Source organism: Pseudophryne corroboree, chromosome 5 (assembly GCF_028390025.1).
Source record: "Pseudophryne corroboree isolate aPseCor3 chromosome 5, aPseCor3.hap2, whole genome shotgun sequence".
NCBI lineage: Eukaryota > Metazoa > Chordata > Amphibia > Anura > Myobatrachidae > Pseudophryne > Pseudophryne corroboree.
The window spans coordinates 756,226,223-756,247,608 of record NC_086448.1 but is presented as its reverse complement, the minus strand read 5'-3'; the positions used below and the strand labels follow the sequence as shown (position 1 = coordinate 756,247,608).

Sequence of the window (21,386 nt, the reverse complement as noted above, 5' to 3'; positions counted from 1 at the left end):
TGAGTTTTCTGGTTTACTTAAACAGGATCGTTGCTAGGCATTCCCACAAATGTAGTTGGGAAATTGCCATTGTCAACCTGTTGCCTACACTTGAAATTTGTATGGTCAAATTGGAGATGAAACCCGTTGCTTTGTTCTCAGGCTGAGTGTTGAATGGCCCATGTATAACCACCTGTAAGTGCAGATAACTGCATTATGAATACTGGTCTCGTACTGCATGTTACTGTATTTTTGTATTGATTTCACGTAATGATGAGAGGTCTTCTAGGGTTGTTTGATCAGCTCCTACTTGACCACGGGGAAAATGGACCAATCAGAGAGGACCCCAAATATGATAAACTTTTATTGGCTAATACTGGTGACCAGTAAATACATTTGGCCTACACTATACATACTGTAGTGGAATTTTAAACATTTTGACCTTGCTACTTGTCTAAAATGCCTTCAGAACTGACCAAGCTTATTGTATTCCAGAAATATACGCATGTTCGGCTAGCTCTGCAGCAAGATCCTATACCGTATTACCAAAGCAAGCTGTGGTGGTGTGGAATCATGCTCATGGGTATTGGGGAGCTGGGCAACTTTGCTGCTTATGGTTTTGCCCCGGCTACGCTCATTGCTCCCCTCGGATGTGTGGCGGTGATAGGTAAGTTTTATGTTTTTTATTTCCTTTAGTCTATTAATAATGAGCAATATCAGAAGCCACACCTCTTCCGTTCTCCCACATGTTGGGAGGTATGTTCTGGGAACGCATATGTAAAGATATGAGGCAAAGGGTAAAACTGTATTTATGGTGGTTCAATCTTTGTAGCGATTAATATACTTTTTAGCCCTCAGTTCCCATGTCTCTCTGGCTTGTGTCACTATTACCCCATGTGCGTGTTCATTCGTTAGCCTATATATTCTGAACTATAATCTTACTCGGGTAAATACAGGTGTGCTGTGACCGGGCACATAGTGCTGTCATGTTATGTTATTTTAGGAGGATGACCTTCTGTCTGTGAGGTTACAGGTTAACATTGATATGCCTATTGAGTCTATCTATTATCCTTATACGGTCGCACAGGAAGTAAATTTGAGGGCCAGGTAATCTCTTTCTGAAGATGCACCTCCACAGGGGACAATCAGGACTTAAACCAATTTCCCTATCATTGTTCCTTCTGTTTACTTTCCTCTGTTAAAACCTGGGCTCTGACAGACAACTTGGAGCATGACCCAACATGTGGTCAGCAGGAGAAGGCCAGCTGTGGGAGGGAGGAGGGAGATACCTGAAATGGGATCCCACCAATCGGGAACCTGTGTATCCTCCCCAGGTGAGCGCGGCATCATGGGCATTTGGAAGGTTTTAAAAGAGGTTGCGCAGGTCAGCTCCTCGTGTTAGTCGCAGGACTTTGCCTAAGGGGAGATTCTCTGCCAGGGTACCTTGTGGAACGCATCACCAGTACTGCGTGGACTTATACAAATACTCTCCTGTGGACTAATCTGCTATCACTGCTGTCTGGACTCAGTGAAAGTTATTCTGTGTGGACCTGTTTATCTATAACTTCTGTGTGGAATTGCTGTGGACCTAAATCCTGGGTCTGGGACTTCAGGTCGACACACCTTAGGTCGACGCCAATTGGTCGACACACCTTAGGTCGACATGGACAAAAGGTCGACAGGAACAATGCCGACATGGTAAAGGGTCGACATGAGTTTTTTATGTTTTTTGGTGTCGTTTTCTTCGTAGAGTGACCGGGAACCCCAATTAGTGCACCACGTCCCCTCGCATGGCTCGCTTCGCTCGCCATGCTTCGGGCATGGTGCCTTCGCTTCGCTCGGCACAGATTACCGTTCCAATCGTAGTCCACGTGGATCGTTAAGTATGAAAAGGTTCCAAAAAAGAAACAAAAATTGAAAAACTCATGTCGACCTTGTTCCTGTCGACTTTTTGTCCACGTCGACCTAAGGTGTGTTGACCAATTGGCGGCGACCTAAGGTGTGTTAACCTTTTTGTTGTCGACCTGGAGTCCGGATACCCTAAATCCTCTACTGGGACTTACTATCTGGACTGCTACCTGCGTATTGTTCTGGGCTATATTTACTTCTGTTTCCTGTAAATTATCTACTCCTATGTGTGATGATAAATAAACCATCACTTTGGTTTCATCGGCTCTGTGTCTGAGTGATTAGAAGAACCCCGTATCCTCACTGCATGTCTTGAGCACACAGAAAGGGGAGCAGCACCCTCTGTTTGCACTTTACTAATATATATGGGGTAGGTAATGGCAGTTCTTTTATAGAAACTGTATATGCACATACGGATTTAATTCCGCATACACTTGAGAGTTGGATGCAATTTGCATCCAAGCCCCCCCCCCCCCCCCCCCCCCAAAAAAAAAAAAAAATATCAATTTTTTCCACCTGTTCATAGCGCCTAATCCAGACCTGATTGCAGCTGCAAACTTGTTCTCTGTTGGACTAACCATGTGCACTGCAGGGGGGGGGGGGAGAGCAGATATAACATGTGCAGAGAGGTTAGATGGGTATGGGTCGTTGGATCGACTCAACATAGGTCGACAGTCATTAGGTTGACCACTGAAGGTCGACATGGACAATAGGTCGACAGTTCAAAAGGTCGACATGAGTTTTTTTTACTTTTTATGGTGTCGTTTTCTTCGTAAAGTAATGGGGAACCCCAATTAGTGCACCGTGTCTCATCGCATGGCTCGCTTCGCTTGCCGTGCTTCAGGTTACCGTTCCAATCCTAGTCCACGTGGATTGTCAAGTATGGAAAAATCCAAAAAATGGGGAAAAATGGGAAAAAACTCATGTCGACCTTTTGACCTGTTGACCTAATGCGCATGTTGACCTAGTACATGTCGACATAATGCTCATGTTTACATTCAGTGGTCGACCCAATGACTGTCGACCTAAGTTGTGTCAACCAAACGACCGCATCCCAGTTAGATTTGGATGGGTTACTTTGTTTCTGTGCAGGGTAAATACCGGCGGCTTTATTTTTACACTGCAATTTAGATTTCAGTTTGAAACCCCCCCCCAACTCTAACTCTCTCTGCACATGTTATATATGCCCCACCTGCAGTGCACATGGTATTGCCCATTAGAGAACAAATTTACTGCTGCGATCAGGTCTGAATTAGGCTCATAGTTGGGCGCAAATGTGAGATGCGACCAATTCTGCTTAGATCACAGCTGCGCCACCTCCCCATACAGATAACAGGAGCAGATGTGCCAGGAATAGGTGCCTATAGTGTGAGTACAAAATATGTACAAAAAAACAGTTCACAATTCATACACGTAACAGTAAGGAAAGCATAGATAATAATTACTCAAGTTGTAGTTTGTTCAAAGCAAATTGAACAAGACGCAAATAGAAAATGTCAACTCTTTTTTAAAGTTCACACTAATGAACATATCGTCATCCTCCCCTTTCCAAACAGTGCAAGAATCAGGTTTTATTTATTGATTTATTTTAAAAGTGTTAAGGTGCATACACACTTGCCGAGAAAGTAAACAACGTTGCTCAGAAAGTGCAGAGTAACATTCAAACTAAGGGCCCGATTCAGTAAGGATTGCAGTTTCTGCTATCAAATAGTTGCCACCCAGAAATAGAGAAAAAACGGCAATCGTAGAAATTGCAAATGCATCGTATGCGGGTTGATCACAAAATCATACGCAATTACCGGAACATCGAACATTTTTCCTATCTGCGCCAGGCAAGGTCGTCCTCAATTTTTTTGTTAAAAAAAGAGTCTGGAAGTGGTCATCGCTGATGTCAGAGGCCCTTCTTAAAAACGCCTGGGCACGCCTGCGTTTTTTCAGATACACCCAGAAAACGTCAGGTTTCCGCCCGGAAACGCCGGCTTCCTGTCACTCAAACAGTGTCTGCCTTTTGATCACAATGTGTACGCATTCTCTGTTGCTGTTTATGCTAGCGTGTGCGCAATGCGAACCCTGTGCATGCACAGTTGTTCGAGAATTGCACAGATTGCGAATCGCAAATTGAATTAGGCCCTACATACCTCCTAACAAAGCAGAGGATTATGTAAAGATCAGTTGTCGGCAGTCCTAAAGTTGCGTAACCGACACGTTTTGTTGTGGAACAGCTTTATCAGATGATGTTGTGGGTTATTCCATAATGAAATACAACAGGTAGGCTACTTTGGCACTATCACTGGACTGATTGTAACAAAATCCTCATCTTGTTTATAACAAATAGAAATAAAACTTTGTTCCTCCACCTACATACAGTATATATATATATATACCATTTTTAATTTCCGTCCCAGCTGTTAATTATTCTTGCAATGATCTTCTCCACTGATACTTGCCGTCTCTCTGTATCTAGCACTGATCGGGATATAATTCTAAGTATAGAATTGACAGGTCTATAGATTACAGTGTCCAGCAGGCTCGACCTCCCAACCTTAATGTACTGTGCTGCTCCCTCCTGTATAACTCATATATAGCCCAGTATAATAAGACAACGAGGTCCGGGCAGCTTGCTTCATATGTAAGTCCACTGAGATGTTGAATTAGGATAGGAGTACTTTGCCATAAGTCGTCTGATAGAGAAAGGAAAAGATGCATTTTGGATCTATGTGGCTGGATAAACTCTTATGAGCACACTAAAACAAGGGGCCTAATTCAGAGTTGATCGCAGCAACAAATTTGTTAGCAGATGGGCAAAACCATGGGGGGTCATTCCGACCTGATCACACGCTGTCATTTTTCGCAGCGCAGCAAATCAGATCACTACTGCGCATGTGTATGCACCGGGTACAAAGCGTATCGTTGCTGGGCGATGGATTTTACGAAGAATCCATTCGCACAGCCGATCTCAAGACGATTGACAGGAAGAAGGCGTTTATGGAAAAAAGCAGGCGTGTCCAAGCGTTTGCAGGGTGGGTGTCTGACGTCAATTCCGGGACCGGACAGGCTGAAGTGATAGCAGTGGCTGAATAAGTTCAGACCTACTCAGAAACTGCACAAACTATTTCTCATACGTCCTAGAGGATGCTGGGGAAGCTTCAAGAACCATGGGGTATAGACTGGATCCGCAGGAGACATGGGCACTTTAAGACTTTAAAAGGGGTGTGAACTGGCTCCTCCCTCTATGCTCCTCCTCCAGACTCCAGTTAGATTCTGTGCCCAGTGAGATTGGATGCACACTGAGGAGCTCTCCAGAGTTTCTCAGAAAAAAAGACTTTGTTTTATTATTTTCAGGGAGACCTGCTGGCAACAGGCTCCCAGCATCGTGGGACTGAGGGGAGAGAAGCAGACCTACTTCTCTGAGTTCAAAGGCTCTGCTTCTTATACCCCTTTTCCACTAGCGTAGCACGGGTCGCAGCCGTGTCGTCTGACACGGCTGCGACCCGTGCTACAGCCCCCTGCAGACAGCGCTCACCAACCCGGCAATTGCTGGGTTGGTGATGTGCTAGTGATGCGGCAGGGGCGGCGCTGGGAGATCACATGATCTCCCAGCGCCGCCCTCCCTATGCACTGTGAATGGGAGCCGTGTCGCCTCGACACGGCTCCCGTTCACACTAGACAGCTAGCCGGGTTGAACACGTGTTCAACCCGGCTAGCTACCAGGGTAGGATTCCTGGATCACTTGATCCGGGAATTTGCCGGGGGACCCGTTTCCACTAGGGAAAACACTGGTAAATGCACGCCCCCGCGCATTTACCCATGTTTAAAAGAGCTAGTGGAAAAGGGGTATTAGGCTACTGGACACCATTAGCTCCAGAGGGTCCGATCACTTGGTGCGCCTAGCTGCTCGTTCCCGGAGTCGCGCCGTCACCCCCCTTGCAGAGCCAGAAGATAGAAGCCGGGTGAGTATTAGAAGTTCAGAAGACTTCAGTGACGGCAGAAGACGGCTGCAGTCACTGCACACTGAGAACGGAACTGCAGGGTGCAGGGGGGGGCGCCCTGGGCAGCATTTATCCTCAATTTAGCCACTAGCAAAAGAGTATAACGTGCCTGGGCACTGATTACAGACCCCCGCCAATATAAAAAAATATGAAATTAAGCGGGACTGAAGCGCGCCATTAAGGGGGCATGGCTTAGCCCTCACAGCTCTGACCAGTGCCATTTTCTCTTCACAGAAGCTACAGAGATGCAGAGCCTGGCCTCCCACACTGCTGTACAAGTAACAGGGTGCACAACGGGGGGGGGACAAGAGATATGGTGCTAATTATTGGAATATAAAAGCACTAGCAGGTCTGGGCAGTATTTTACTCGCTTCGGAACCGGGATAGGCGCTGGGTTGTGAGCTGGCAGAACTCCCTCTGTGTTTCTCTAACAGGCTTCGTTGTGGGTCTGTCTCCTATAGCCCAGTGTGGTTGTGGGCGTCTGTACGTGTGTGTCGACATGTCTGAGTGCTCTTCTCAGGAGGAGGCTGGAGTGGGAACAGAAAAGGCTGGGGGAGTGACCGCGTCGGCTCCGCCGACGGCTGATTGGGTAAATATGTTGAGTGTTTTGAATGCTAATGTGGCTCGGTTGACGAAACGTGCATTTACCCAGTTAACAGATACCGACACGGACTCTGATTCCAGTGTCGACTATAGTGATGCCAGATTAAATCCTAAACTGGCTAAGAGCATTCAGTACATGGTTGTGGCAATAAAAGAAGTGTTGCATATAACATAGGACCCTGCTGTTCCTGATACTAGGGTCTGTATGTATAAAGGAAAGAAACCTGCGGTCACTTTTCCTCCCTCTCATGAACTGAACGCTCTCTTTGAAAAGGCTTGCGAAAATCCTGACAAGAAGCCACAGGTTCCCAAAAGAATTCCAGTGGCATATCCCTTTCCTTTTGGGGACAGGGAAAAGTGGGAGTCAACCCCCACGGTGGATAAAGCTCTATCGCATCTATCCAAAAAGGTGGCGCTTCCGTCTCCTGACACGGCAGCCCTAAAGGATCCTGCAGATCGCAAGCAGGAAAATACACTAAAATCCATTTATGTCACTACAGGTTCGCTACTCAGGCCTGCCGTTGCTTCGGCATGGGTGATTAGCGCTATTGAAAAGTGGACAGATAACTTGTCATCTGAGAGAGATTCCCTGGACAGGGATAACATGCTTTTGACTTTGGGTCATATCAGGGATGCTGCAGCATATTTAAAATTAGCTGTAAGGGATATTGGCCTTTTGGGATCAAGGGCCAATGCCATGGCAGTCTCGGCTAGGAGAGCATTGTGAATTCATCAATGGAATGCTGATGCCGACTCTAAGAAGCCGCTGGAGTCTTTACCGTGTAATGGTAGTGTCTTGTTTGGTGACGGCCTCACTGACCTGGTATCTACGGCTACAGCGGGTAAGTCGTCATTTTTACCTTATGTTCCTGCACAACAAAAGAAAACGCCCCACTATCAGATGCAGTCCTTTCAGCCTAATAAATTCAAAAAAGGACGAGGGTCCTCCTTCCTTGCTGCGAGAGGAAGAGGACGGGGAAAGTGGTCACAGGCTGTGGCAAGTTCCCAAGAGCAGAAGTCCTCTCCGGCTTCTACCAAATCCACCGCATGACGCTGGGGCTCCTCTGCGGGAGTCCACATCGGTGGGGGCACGTCTCAAACTCTTCAGTCAGGTCTGGGTTCGCTCGGACCTGGATCCTTGGATATTAGAAATAGTAACCCAAGGGTACAAATTAGAGTTTCAAGACGTGCCCCCTCACCGATTTTTCAAACCGGCCTTGCCAGCTTCTCATCTAGAAAGGGAAGTAGTATGCGCGGCAATACTAAAGCTGTGTCAAAATCAAGTCAATGTCACGGTGCCCCCGTCACAACGGGGGGAGGGCTTTTATTCGAGTCTGTTCATGATCCCGAAGCCGGATGGCTCAGTCAGACTGATTCTGAACCTAAAATCCCTCAATTTCTCTCTGAAAAAGTTCAAATTCAAAATAGAATCTCTCCGAGCAGTGATCTCCAGTCTGGAGGAGGGGGATTTTATGGTGTCGGTCGACATACAGGATGCTTACTTATACGTTCCCACTTCCCATATATCCTCCACATCAGGCATACCTGAGGTTTGCAGTTCAGGATTGTCATTACCAATTTCAGACGTTGCCGTTTTGGTCTGTCCACGGCACCACGGATTTTCACCAAGGTTATGGCGGAAATGATGGTTCTCCTGCGCAAGCAGGGAATTACAATTATCCCGTACTTGGACGATCTCCTCATAAAGGCGATGTCCAAGGAGCAATTGCTGAAGAATGTTGTGTTCTCACTGACGATTCTGCAACAACATGGTTGGCTCCTAAACTTGCCAAAATCACAGTTGGTTTCGACGACACGGCTGTCGTTCCTGGATATGATTCTGGATACAGAATTACAGAGAGTTTTTCTTCCAGTGGAAAAGGCTCTGGGAATACAGAACATGGTAAAACAGATTCTGAAACCGGCAAAAGTGTCAGTTCTTCAATGCACTCGGTTGCTGGGGAAGATGGTGGCGGACTACGAGGCCATTCCGTATGGCAGGTTCCATGCCAGGGTGTTTCAGTGGGACCTGTTGGACAAGTGGTCCGGGTCTCCCTTAGACATGCACCGGAAAATAATCCTGTCTTCCAGGACCAGGATCTCCCTTCTGTGATGGCTGCACAGTTTTCACCTTCTGGAGGGACGCAGGTTCGGGATTCAGGATTGGATCCTGGTGACCACAGATGCAAGTCTCTGAGGCTGGGGAGCAGTCACACAAGGGAGAAACTTTCAGGGAAAATGGTCAAGCCAGGAAGCTTGTCTGCACATAAACATTCTGGAATTAAGGGCCATTTACAACGGCATTCTGCAAGCGGAACATCTTCATCGCGGTCTGCCAGTCTTGATTCGGTCAGACAACATAACAGCAGTGGCTGTTCCTGGGTGGAACAAAGAGCAGAGCGCCGATGGCCAAGGCCACGAAAGTTCTGAGCTGGGCGGAAGGACATGCAAGCGATCTGTCAGCAGTCTTCATTCCAGGAGTGGACAACTGGGAAGCAGACTTCCTCAGCAGACACGATCTCCATCCAAGAGATTGGGGTCTTCATCAAGAGGTCTTTGCAGAAGTGACAAGTCGTTGGGGAATTCCTCAAATAGACATGATGGCGTCCCGCCTCAACAAGAAACTTCAGAGATATTGTTCCAGGTTTAGGGACCCTCACGCAATAGCGGTGGATGCCCTAGTGACACCGTGGGTGTTTCCATCGGTCTAGGTGTTCCTTCCACTTCCACTCTTTCCAAAGGTGATAAAGATTATAAGAAGAACAAGGGTTCAGGCGATACTCATTGTTCCAGACTGGCCAAAGAGGGCCTGGTATCCAGATCTTCAGGAGTTGCTCATAGAAGATCCCTGGCCGCTTCCTCTTCGGGAGGACCTGTTACAACAAGGTCCGTGCGTGTATCAGGACTTACCGCGGCTGCGTTTGACGGCATGGCGGTTGAACGCCAAATCCTAGCCAGAAAGGGTATTCCCTGTGAAGTCATTCCCACTCTTCTTCAGGCTAGATAGGAAGTAACAGCAAAGCATTACCACCGTATTTGGAGAAAATATGTGTCTTGGTGTGAATCCAAGAAGGCTCCTACGGAAGTATTTCAGCTAGGGCGTTTGCTCCATTTTTTGCAAGCAGGTGTGGATGCGGGCTTGAAGTTAGGCTCTATTAAAGTACAAATTTCGGCCTTATCAATTTTCTTTCAGAAAGAATTGGCCTCCCTTCCAGAAGTTCAGACCTTTGTGAAAGGTGTGCTACACATCCAACCTCCATTTGTGCCCCCAGTGGCACCGTGGGATCTTAATGTGGTATTGCAGTTCCTGCAATCTCCTTGGTTTGAACCTTTACGTAAGGTTGAGTTAAAATTCCTTACTTGGAAAGTAGTCATGTTGTTGGCCTTGGCATCCGCAAGGCGAGTTTCTGAGTTGGCGGCTTTGTCTCACAAAAGCCTCTATTTATCTTCCATGCTGATAGAGCGGAGTTGAGAACTCGTCAGCAATTTCTGCCAAAAGTGGTTTCATCGTTTCATGTAAACCAGCCGATTGTGGTGCCAGTGGCTACTAACGCCTTGGCGGAGTCGAAGTCTCTCGATGTGGTCAGAGCTTTGAAGATCTATGTCTCCAGGACGGCACAGATAAGGAAAACAGAGGCTCTGTATGTCCTGTGGGCTCCCAACAAGTTTGGGGCTCCTGCTTCCAAGCAGACTATTGAGCGCTGGATCTGTAATACGATTCAGCAGGCTCATTCTACGGCAGGTTTGCCGTTACCGAAATCGGTGAAAGCCCATTCTACCAGAAAGGTGGTCTCATCCTAGGCGGCTGCCCGAGTGGTCTCGGCATTACAGCTTTGCCTAGCTGCTACCTGGTCGGGTTCAAACACCTTTGCAAAGTTTTACAAGCTTGATACCCTGGCTGAGGAGGACCTCTTGTTTGGTCAATCGGTGCTGCACTCCGCACTCTCCCGCCCGTTCTAGAGCTTTGGTATAAACCCCATGGTTCTTGAAGCTTCCCCAGCATCCTCTAGGACGTATGAGAAAATAGGATTTTAATACCTACCGGTAAATCCTTTTCTCTTAGTCCGTAGAGGATGCTGGGCGCCCGTCCCAGTGCGGGCTATATCTGCAGTTTGGTTTTGGTTACACTCAGGTTGAGTTAAGTACAGTCAGTCTGTGGCTGATGTTGGTCATGCCGTTGCATGCGTTGTTGTTGAATGATATGTTGTACGGCGTGTTCGAGGTGTGAGCTGGTATGTATCTCACCTTAGTTTAAAAATTAAATAAAAATTAAATATATCCTTTTCCTCGAAATGTCCGTCTCCCTGGGCACAGTTCCTATAACTGGAGTCTGGAGGAGGGGCATAGAGGGAGGAGCCAGTTCACACCCCTTTTAAAGTCTTAAAGTGCCCATGTCTCCTGCGGATCCCGTCTATACCCCATGGTTCTTGAAGCTTCCCCAGCATCCTCTACGGACTAAGAGAAAAGGATTTACCGGTAGGTATTAAAATCCTATTTTTTGCAGTTCTCGGCTGCACAGGCGTTCGCACACTTGCAAAGCTAAAATACAGTCCCCAGTGGGTGGCGACTATGTGTTTGCACGGCTGCAAAAAGTAGCTAGGGAGCGATCAACTCGGAATGACCACCCATGTGCACTTCAGAGGGGGCAGACATAACGTGCAGAGAGACTTAGATTTGGGTGGGGTGTGTTCAAACTGAAATCTAAATTGCAGTGTAAAAATAAAGCATCCAGTATTTACCCTGCACAGAAACAAAATAAACCACCGAAATCTAACTCTCTCTGCACATGTTATATCTGCCCCCCCCTGCAGTGCACATGGTTTTGCTCAACTGCTAACAAATTTGCTGTTGCGATCAACTCTAAATTACCCCAAATATTTGTAATATGTCTCATGTAAGTTATAGACTGGTAATAGATTTCTACAAACGTTTGTACATGAAGGGCTTCATTCTGAGTAGCACGCACCTTTGTACTGTATGCTGCACATCTAGTGTTTTTTTTCTCAGGCTTGGCGGAATGCATAAGATTCTTTTGTAAATATAAACTTGGCTTGGCATTGTACGTTTTTCCACAGCTTCTCTGCGGCCACAAAATAGGCATACAGTATCTGGGTGATAACGGAGTGGCATCTTGTGAACACATGCTAGAGCAGAGGTTCTCAAACTCGGTCCTCGGGGGCACACACAGTGCATGTTTTGCAGGTCTCCTCACAGAATCGCAAGTGAAATAATAAACTCCACCTGTGGACCTTTTAATATGTGTCAGTGAGTAATTAATACACCTGTGCACCTGCTGGGTTACCTGCAAAACATGCACTGTGTGTGCCCCCGAGGACCGAGTTTGAGAACCTCTGTGCTAGAGAATGGTTTTGGGCATGTGCTGTGGTAGGGTGTGATACAGAAGATAGACATTATAAAGGTCACCAGCATTAAGTCGACAGGGTCACAAGGTAAAAAGGGTCAAAAGTGTGACTGTTGACCATTGACCCTATCGACTTTTCGACTATCTACTCTATGGTGTCGATCTGTTGACCTTGTAACTATCAATTAACCACCTCCCGTTGGGAGGTGTTGCTAGCGTGTAGCCACTTACTATTTCGAGTCATGCACATGCATTCCGGACGCCAGATTCAGCTGGATCTCTTGTACCTAGCACAGGGTAGGTATAAGTGATGATGATGTCGGCTGCTCTCGTGTATGGAAGATCAGGGCCAGCGCTCGGGTACTGAGGGGCATGTAGCCAAATCCGAAAAGGCATGTTGGCAGGGGTAGGTGGGGGACCTAATTTCCAGGAGACCCCGTTGCTGGTAAACTCCGATCCAGACTGCAGTTCCTTAAAGCTTAATTCATGACCGCAGTAGCTATGGTGTATAATATAATTCAGAGCAGCTTTTCCTACCATGTCTGCTATGTGTGGATCTGAGCGTCAGCCCACCAGAGCAGACTGTAACATGTTACAGTAAGTGCTAATTCTAATTATTCCCTCTCATGGGCTGTAAAAAAAAAAAACTGGAATACAATGGTGTGCAGTAATCAGCAGCGTTTTCTCCTACAACAGAAAAATCACCTTACTTCTAGTGATGAGCACCGGAAATTTATCGGGTTTTGGTTTTGGGTTCGGTTCCGCGGCCGTGTTTTGGGTTCGAACGCGTTTTGGCAAAACCTCACCGAATTTTTTTTGTCGGATTCGGGTGTGTTTTGGATTCGGGTGTTTTTTTCAAAAAACCCTAAAAAACAGCTGAAATCATAGAATTTGGGGTTCGTTTTGATCCCAAAGTATTATTAACCTCAATAACCATAATTTCCACTCATTTTCAGTCTATTCTGAACACCTCACACCTCACAATATTATTTTTAGTCCTAAAATTTGCACCGAGGTCGCTGGATGGCTAAGCTAAGCGACCCAAGTGGCCGACACAAACACCTGGCCCATCTAGGAGTGGCACTGCAGTGTCACGCAGGATGGCCCTTCCAAAAAACACTCCCCAAACAGCACATGACGCAAAGAAAAAAAGAGGCGCAATGAGGTAGCTGTGTGAGTAAGCTAAGCGACCCTAGTGGCCGACACAAACACCTGGCCCATCTAGGAGTGGCACTGCAGTGTCACGCAGGATGGCCCTTCCAAAAAACACTCCCCAAACAGCACATGACGTAAAAAAAAAAAAAAGAGGCGCAATGAGGTAGCTGTGTGAGTAAGCTAAGCGACCCTAGTGGCCGACACAAACACCTGGCCCATCTAGGAGTGGCACTGCAGTGTCACGCAGGATGGCCCTTCCAAAAAACACTCCCCAAACAGCACATGACGCAAAGAAAAAAAGAGGCGCAATGAGGTAGCTGTGTGAGTAAGCTAAGCGACCCTAGTGGCCGACACAAACACCTGGCCCATCTAGGAGTGGCACTGCAGTGTCACGCAGGATGGCCCTTCCAAAAAACACTCCCCAAACAGCAGCACATGACGCAAAGAAGAAAAAAAAGAGGCGCAATGAGGTAGCTGTGTGAGTAAGCTAAGCGACCCTAGTGGCCGACACAAACACCTGGCCCATCTAGGAGTGGCACTGCAGTGTCACGCAGGATGGCCCTTCCAAAAAACACTCCCCAAACAGCACATGGCGCAAAGAAAAAAAAGAGGCGCAATGAGGTAGCTGTGTGAGTAAGCTAAGCGACCCTAGTGGCCGACACAAACACCTGGCCCATCTAGAAGTGGCACTGCAGTGTCACGCAGGATGGCCCTTCCAAAAAACACCCCCCAAACAGCACATGACGCAAAGAAAAATGAAAGAAAAAAGAGGTGCAAGATGGAATTGTCCTTGGGCCCTCCCACCCACCCTTATGTTGTATAAACAGGACATGCACACTTTAACCAACCCATCATTTCAGTGACAGGGTCTGCCACACGACTGTGACTGAAATGACGGGTTGGTTTGGACCCCCACCAAAAAAGAAGCAATTAATCTCTCCTTGCACAAACTGGCTCTACAGAGGCAAGATGTCCACCTCATCATCATCCTCCGATATATCACTGTGTACATCCCCCTCCTCACAGATTATCAATTCGTCCCCACTGGAATCCACCATCTCAGCTCCCTGTGTACTTTGTGGAGGCAATTGCTGCTGGTCAATGTCTCCACGGAGGAATTGATTATAATTCATTTTAATGAACATCATCTTCTCCACATTTTCTGGATGTAACCTCGTACGCCGATTGCTGACAAGGTGAGCGGCGGCACTAAACACTCTTTCGGAGTACACACTTGTGGGAGGGCAACTTAGGTAGAATAAAGCCAGTTTGTGCAAGGGCCTCCAAATTGCCTCTTTTTCCTGCCAGTATAAGTACGGACTGTCTGACGTGCCTACTTGGATGCGGTCACTCATATAATCCTCCACCATTCTTTCAATGGGGAGAGAATCATATGCAGTGACAGTAGACGACATGTCCGTAATCGTTGTCAGGTCCTTCAGTCCGGACCAGATGTCAGCATCAGCAGTCGCTCCAGACTGCCCTGCATCACCGCCAGCGGGTGGGCTCGGAATTCTGAGCCTTTTCCTCGCACCCACAGTTGCGGGAGAATGTGAAGGAGGAGATGTTGACAGGTCGCGTTCCGCTTGACTTGACAATTTTGTCACCAGCAGTTCTTTGAACCCCAGCAGACTTGTGTCTGCCGGAAAGAGAGATCCAAGGTAGGTTTTAAATCTAGGATCGAGCACGGTGGCCAAAATGTAGTGCTCTGATTTCAACAGATTGACCACCCGTGAATCCTTGTTAAGCGAATTAAGGGCTCCATCCACAAGTCCCACATGCCTAGCGGAATCGCTCTGTGTTAGCTCCTCCTTCAATGTCTCCAGCTTCTTCTGCAAAAGCCTGATGAGGGGAATGACCTGACTCAGGCTGGCAGTGTCTGAACTGACTTCACGTGTGGCAAGTTCAAAAGGTTGCAGAACCTTGCACAACGTTGAAATCATTCTCCACTGCGCTTGAGACAGGTGCATTCCACCTCCTATATCGTGCTCAGTTGTATAGGCTTGAATGGCCTTTTGCTGCTCCTCCAACCTCTGAAGCATATAGAGGGTTGAATTCCACCTCGTTACCACTTCTTGCTTCAGATGATGGCAGGGCAGGTTCAGGCGTTTTTGGTGGTGCTCCAGTCTTCTGTACGTGGTGCCTGTACGCCGAAAGTGTCCCGCAATTCTTCTGGCCACCGACAGCATCTCTTGCACGCCCCTCTCGTTTTTTAAATAATTCTGCACCACCAAATTCAAGGTATGTGCAAAACATGGGACGTGCTGGAATTTGCCCATATTTAATGCACACACAATATTGCTGGCGTTGTCCGATGCCACAAATCCACAGGAGAGTCCAATTGGGGTAAGCCATTCTGCGATGATCTTCCTCAGTTGCCGTAAGAGGTTTTTAGCTGTGTGCGTATTCTGGAAAGCGGTGATACAAAGCGTAGCCTGCCTAGGAAAGAGTTGGCGTTTGCGAGATGCTGCTACTGGTGCCGCCGCTGCTGTTCTTGCGGCGGGAGTCCATACATCTACCCAGTGGGCTGTCACAGTCATATAGTCCTGAGCCTGCCCTGCTCCACTTGTCCACATGTCCGTGGTTAAGTGGACATTGGGTACAACTGCATTTTTTAGGACACTGGTGAGTCTTTTTCTGAGGTCTGTGTACATTTTCGGTATCGCCTGCCTAGAGAAATGGAACCTAGATGGTATTTGGTACCGGGGACACAGTACCTCCAACAAGTCTCTAGTTGCCTCTGCAGTAATGATGGATACCGGAACCACGTTTCTCACCGCCCAGGATGCCAAGGCCTCAGTTATCCGCTTTGCAGCAGGATGACTGCTGTGATATTTCATCTTCCTCGCAAAGGACTGTTGGACAGTCAATTGCTTGGTGGAAGTAGTAAAAGTGGTCTTACGAGTACGACTTCCCCTCTGGGATGACCATCGACTCCCAGCAGCAACAACAGCAGCGCCAGCAGCAGTAGGCGTTACACGCAAGGATGCATCAGAGGAATCCCAGGCAGGAGAGGACTCGTCAGAATTGCCAGTGGCAGTGACATGGCCTGCAGGACTATTGGCATTCCTGGGGAAGGAGGAAATTGACACTGAGGGAGTTGGTGGGGTGGTTTGCGTGAGCTTGGTTACAAGAGGAAGGGATTTACTGGTCAGTGGACTGCTTCCGCTGTCACCCAAAGTTTTTGAACTTGTCACTGACTTATGATGAATGCGCTGCAGGTGACGTATAAGGGAGGATGTTCCGAGGTGGTTAACGTCCTTACCCCTACTTATTACAGCTTGACAAAGGCAACACACGGCTTGACAAATGTTGTCCGCATTTCTGTTGAAATACTTCCACACCGAAGAGCTGATTTTTTTGGTATTTTCACCAGGCATGTCAATGGCCCTATTCCTCCCACGGACAACAGGTGTCTCCCCGGGTGCCTGACTTAAACAAACCACCTCACCATCAGAATCCTCCTGGTCAATTTCCTCCCCAGCGCCAGCAACACCCATATCCCCCTCATCCTGGTGTACTTCAACACTGACATCTTCAATCTGACTATCAGGAACTGGACTGCGGGTGCTCCTTCCAGCACTTGCAGGGGGCGTGCAAATGGTGGAAGGCGCATGCTCTTCACGTCCAGTGTTGGGAAGGTCAGGCATCGCAAACGACACAATTGGACTCTCCTTGTGGATTTGTGATTTCGAAGAACGCACAGTTCTTTGCTGTGCTTTTGCCAGCTTGAGTCTTTTCATTTTTCTAGCGAGAGGCTGAGTGCTTCCATCCTCATGTGAAGCTGAACCACTAGCCATGAACATAGGCCAGGGCCTCAGCCGTTCCTTGCCACTCCGTGTGGTAAATGGCATATTGGCAAGTTTACGCTTCTCCTCTGACAATTTTATTTTAGATTTTTGAGTCCTTTTTTTACTGATATTTGGTGTTTTGGATTTTACATGCTCTGTACTATGACATTGGGCATCGGCCTTGGCAGACGACGTTGCTGGCATTTCATCGTCTCGGCCATGACTAGTGGCAGCAGCTTCAGCACGAGGTGGAAGTCGATCTTGATCTTTCCCTATTTTTGGAACCTCAACATTTTTGTTCTCCATATTTTAATAGGCACAACTAAAAGGCACCTCAGGTAAACAATGGAGATGGATGGATACTAGTATACTTATGGATGGACGAGCGACTGCCGACACAGAGGTAGCTACAGCCGTGGACTACCGTACTGCGTCTGCTGCTAATATAGACTGGATGATAATGATATAAAAAATATATATATATCACTACTGCAGCCGGACAGGTATATATTATATAATGACGGACCTGCTGGACACTGTCAGCAGCACTGCAGACTCCTAAAGTAAGCTACTAGTAGTATCAAGAAGATAGAAAAAAAAAAAAAAACACCACAGGTAGGTGGTATACAATTATGGATGGACGAGCGACTGCTGACACAGAGGTAGCTACAGCCGTGGACTACCGTACTGCGTCTGCTGCTAATATAGACTGGATGATAATGATATAAAAAATATATATATATATCACTACTGCAGCCGGACAGGTATATATTATATAATGACGGACCTGCTGGACACTGTCAGCAGCACTGCAGACTCCTAAAGTAAGCTACTAGTAGTATCAAGAAGATAGAAAAAAAAAAAACACCACAGGTAGGTGGTATACAATTATGGATGGACGAGCGACTGCCGACACAGAGGTAGCTACAGCCGTGGACTACCGTACTGCGTCTGCTGCTAATAAAGACTGGATGATAATGATATAAAAAATATATATATATCACTACTGCAGCCGGACAGGTATATATTATATAATTAATGACGGACCTGCTGGACACTGTCAGCAGAATGCGTTTATAGAATAAAAACACCACACGACGAGTGTTTAACTTTTTCAGGCAGACAATCACAATATACTGGTGGTCAGACAGTGGTCACTGGTCAGTCACACTGGCAGTGGCACTCTGGCAGCAAAAGTGTGCACTGTTAAATAATATGTACTCCTGCTACTGCTCCCCAGTCTCCCCCACAATTAAGCTGTGTGAGCACTGAGCACTCAGCACAGTCAGATATACATAGATGATGCAGCACACTGAGGCTGAGCACAGATATGGTATACTGTTACTGTGTCACTGTGTATCGTTTTTTTTTCAGGCAGAGAACGGATTATATTAAATAATAATATAATAAAACTGCACTGGTGGTCACTGGTCAGTCACTAGTAAACTCTGCACTCTCTGAGTACTCCTAAGCTCCAGTAAATCAAGTGTCTCACTCTCACTCTCTCTCTTCTAATCTAAATGGAGAGGACGCCAGCCACGTCCTCTCCCTATGAATCTCAATGCACGTGTGAAAATGGCGGCGACGCGCGGCTCCTTATATAGAATCCGAGTCTCGCGATAGAATACGAGCCTCGCGAGAATCCGACAGCGGGATGATGACGTTCGGGCGCGCTTGGGTTAGCCGAGCAAGGCGGGAAGATCCGAGTCTGCCTCGGATCCGTGTAAAAAGGCTGAAGTTCGGGGGGGTTCGGATTCCGAGGAACCGAACCCGCTCATCACTACTTACTTCATGTAATAGATGCACAGGGAAAACTGATTTTGTAGATGAAAATGTATCTTTCTTCATAGAAGATGTCCTCCTAATCTTCCTCGTTGTTAAACGTGTACATATAATAAAAGACGAATACACATACAGTACTGCAAAACAGTTGTCAAATACGGAAGTCCCTTGTGAGGCAAATCCACATGAAAACGATGTGGCCAGAAAGTTACCCTTGCATGCAAATTAAGGTCTCCACCACCATAGATTCCCTTTTGGTGGTCTGCTTACATAAGTGACTAGAGGCGGGATGTACTATTGCTCACCGCAGCGTTGTTCCTGTGAATTCTGAGTTTTTGACCCTATTGACTGCTAAGGTAATCTAGAGTGTTCGCGTTTTTTTTTTTTTTCCATAATAAACTCTAATAACTTGAATAAGCCCGTGTCCTGTCCCCCATTTATTTTATTTTTATTAGGAGGCATTACTTAGAGAACTGTTTCTCATAGAGGGGCGGGGGGCACAAGTAAGGTTGGCAATATGATAGGAGCCAGTATAACTAGTAACTAGTCATGTTGTATATGACCTATGTATTATCGTATCATGTGCTAATCAATACTGTGTACATGACCTGTGTGTTACATGGGCACCAGCTGGCATAATGTACTGTAGATGGTGTAATAACATCTTAATAGACGTCTGCTGCTTCTGTCACACTGGGAGCATGGACCCCGTGCAGTCACCTCTGTCACACTGGGAGCATGGACCCCGTGCAGTCACCTCTGTCATACTGGGAGCATGGACCCAATGCAGCCACCTCTGTCACACTGGGAGCATGGACCCCGTGCAGTCACCTCTGTCACACTGGGAGCATGGACCACGTGCAGTCACCTCTGTCATACTGGGAGCATGGACCCCGTGCAGTCACCTCCGTCACACTGGGAGCATGGATCCAGTGCAGTCACCTCTGTCACACTGGGAGCATGGACCCCCTGCAGTCACCTCTGTCACACTGAGAGCATGGACCCCGTGCAGTCACCTCTGTCACACTGGGAGCATGAACCCCGTGCAGTCACCTCTGTCACACTGGGAGCATGGACCCCGTGCAGTCACCTCTGTCACACTGGGAGCATGAACCCCGTGCAGTCACCTCTGTCATACTGGGAGCATGGACCCCGTACAGTCACCTCCGTCACACTGGGAGCATGGATCCCGTGCAGTCACCTCTGTCATACTGGGAGCATGAACCCCGTGCAGTCACCTCTGTCATACTGGGAGCATGGACCCCGTGCAGTCACCTCTGTCACACACTGGGAGCATGGACCCCGTGCAGTCACCTCTGTCATACTGGGAGCATGGACCCCGTGCAGTCACCTCCGTCACACTGGGAGCATGGATCCCGTGCAGTCACCTCTGTCATACTGGGAGCATGAACCCCGTGCAGTCACCTCTGTCATACTGGGAGCATGAACCCCGTGCAGTCACCTCTGTCACACTGGGAGCATGGACCCCGTGCAGTCACCTCTGTCACACTGGGAGCATGGACCCCGTGCAGTCACCTCTGTCACACTGGGAGCATGAACCCCGTGCAGTCACCTCTGTCATACTGGGAGCATGAACCCCGTGCAGTCACCTCTGTCATACTGGGAGCATGGACCCCGTGCAGTCACCTCTGTCACACTGGGAGCATGAACCCCGTGCAGTCACCTCTGTCATACTGGGAGCATGAACCCCGTGCAGTCACCTCTGTCATACTGGGAGCATGGACCCCGTGCAGTCACCTCTGTCACACTGGGAGCATGGATCCCGTGCAGTCACCTCTGTCACACTGGGAGCATGGATCCCGTGCAGTCACCTCTGTCACACTGGGAGCATGGACCCCGTGCAGTCACCTCTGTCACACTGGGAGCATGGACCCCGTGCAGTCACCTCTGTCACACTGGGAGCATGGACCCCGTGCAGTCACCTCTGTCACACTGGGAGCATGGACCCCGTGCAGTCACCTCTGTCACACTGGGAGCATGGAGATTCCCGGTGGGCCGGCGCACCCGTGGGGCCTGTTTTGTTTGAGGACATGTGGTCCTTTTTATAGACATAATGAATAAGATGCAAAATTATTTGCATAAATGAAAATGACTTTGCCACTTAGCCTGTGATTGCAGATGATCTAGTGTATGCTCTGTCTGCCTGCTTGGCTGACATATAAGATTGAGTGAATAGTGATTGGGATACGGTTGGTGTAATAAGCAAGAAAATATATCTTTCTACAGAATGATATAGTTTCCTAAATTCTGAAGGTGTATCATATAATGTGCTCATAATATTTAATTTTATTTCTTTTTAACTTCCCCCTTGATGCTGGACATGCCCACTAGCTGGAAAGTCTTGGGGGGAGGGTGCTGCTGCCATGGCCCATGGCTAGACCTTACACCTCTGGTGCTGCCCATGTGGGGCCACTTGTACAAATTTTTCCAGGGCCGCTTTTTGTTCCCAGTCCGCCCCCTGTCTGTCACACTGGGAGCATGGACCCCGTGCATTCACCTCTGTCACACACTGGGAGCATGGATCCCGTGCAGTCACCTCTGTCACACTGGGAGCATGGTCCCCGTGCAGTCACCTCTGTCACACTGGTTGCATGGACCCCGTGCAGTCACCTCTGTCACACTGGGAGCATGGACCCCGTGCAGTCACCTCTGTCACACTGGGAGCATGGACCCCGTGCAGTCACCTCTGTCACACTGGGAGCATGGACCCCGTGCAGTCACCTCTGTCACACTGGGAGCATGGACCCCGTGCAGTCACCTCTGTCACACTGGGAGCATGGACCCCGTGCTGTCACC

General features: G+C 48.0%; 1 protein-coding gene across 2 annotated transcripts in view; it reads left to right on the top strand.

Moving 5' to 3' along the window:
• The window catches only part of NIPAL2 (NIPA like domain containing 2), a 194,713-nt gene that overhangs the window by 75,318 nt on the left and 98,009 nt on the right, over positions 1-21,386 (top strand). For both annotated transcript variants that reach the window (XM_063924177.1, XM_063924176.1), the window contains exon 3: positions 475-646. In XM_063924177.1, the coding sequence (XP_063780247.1) occupies positions 475-646 (172 nt within the window). The remainder of the gene's footprint in view (positions 1-474; positions 647-21,386) is intronic.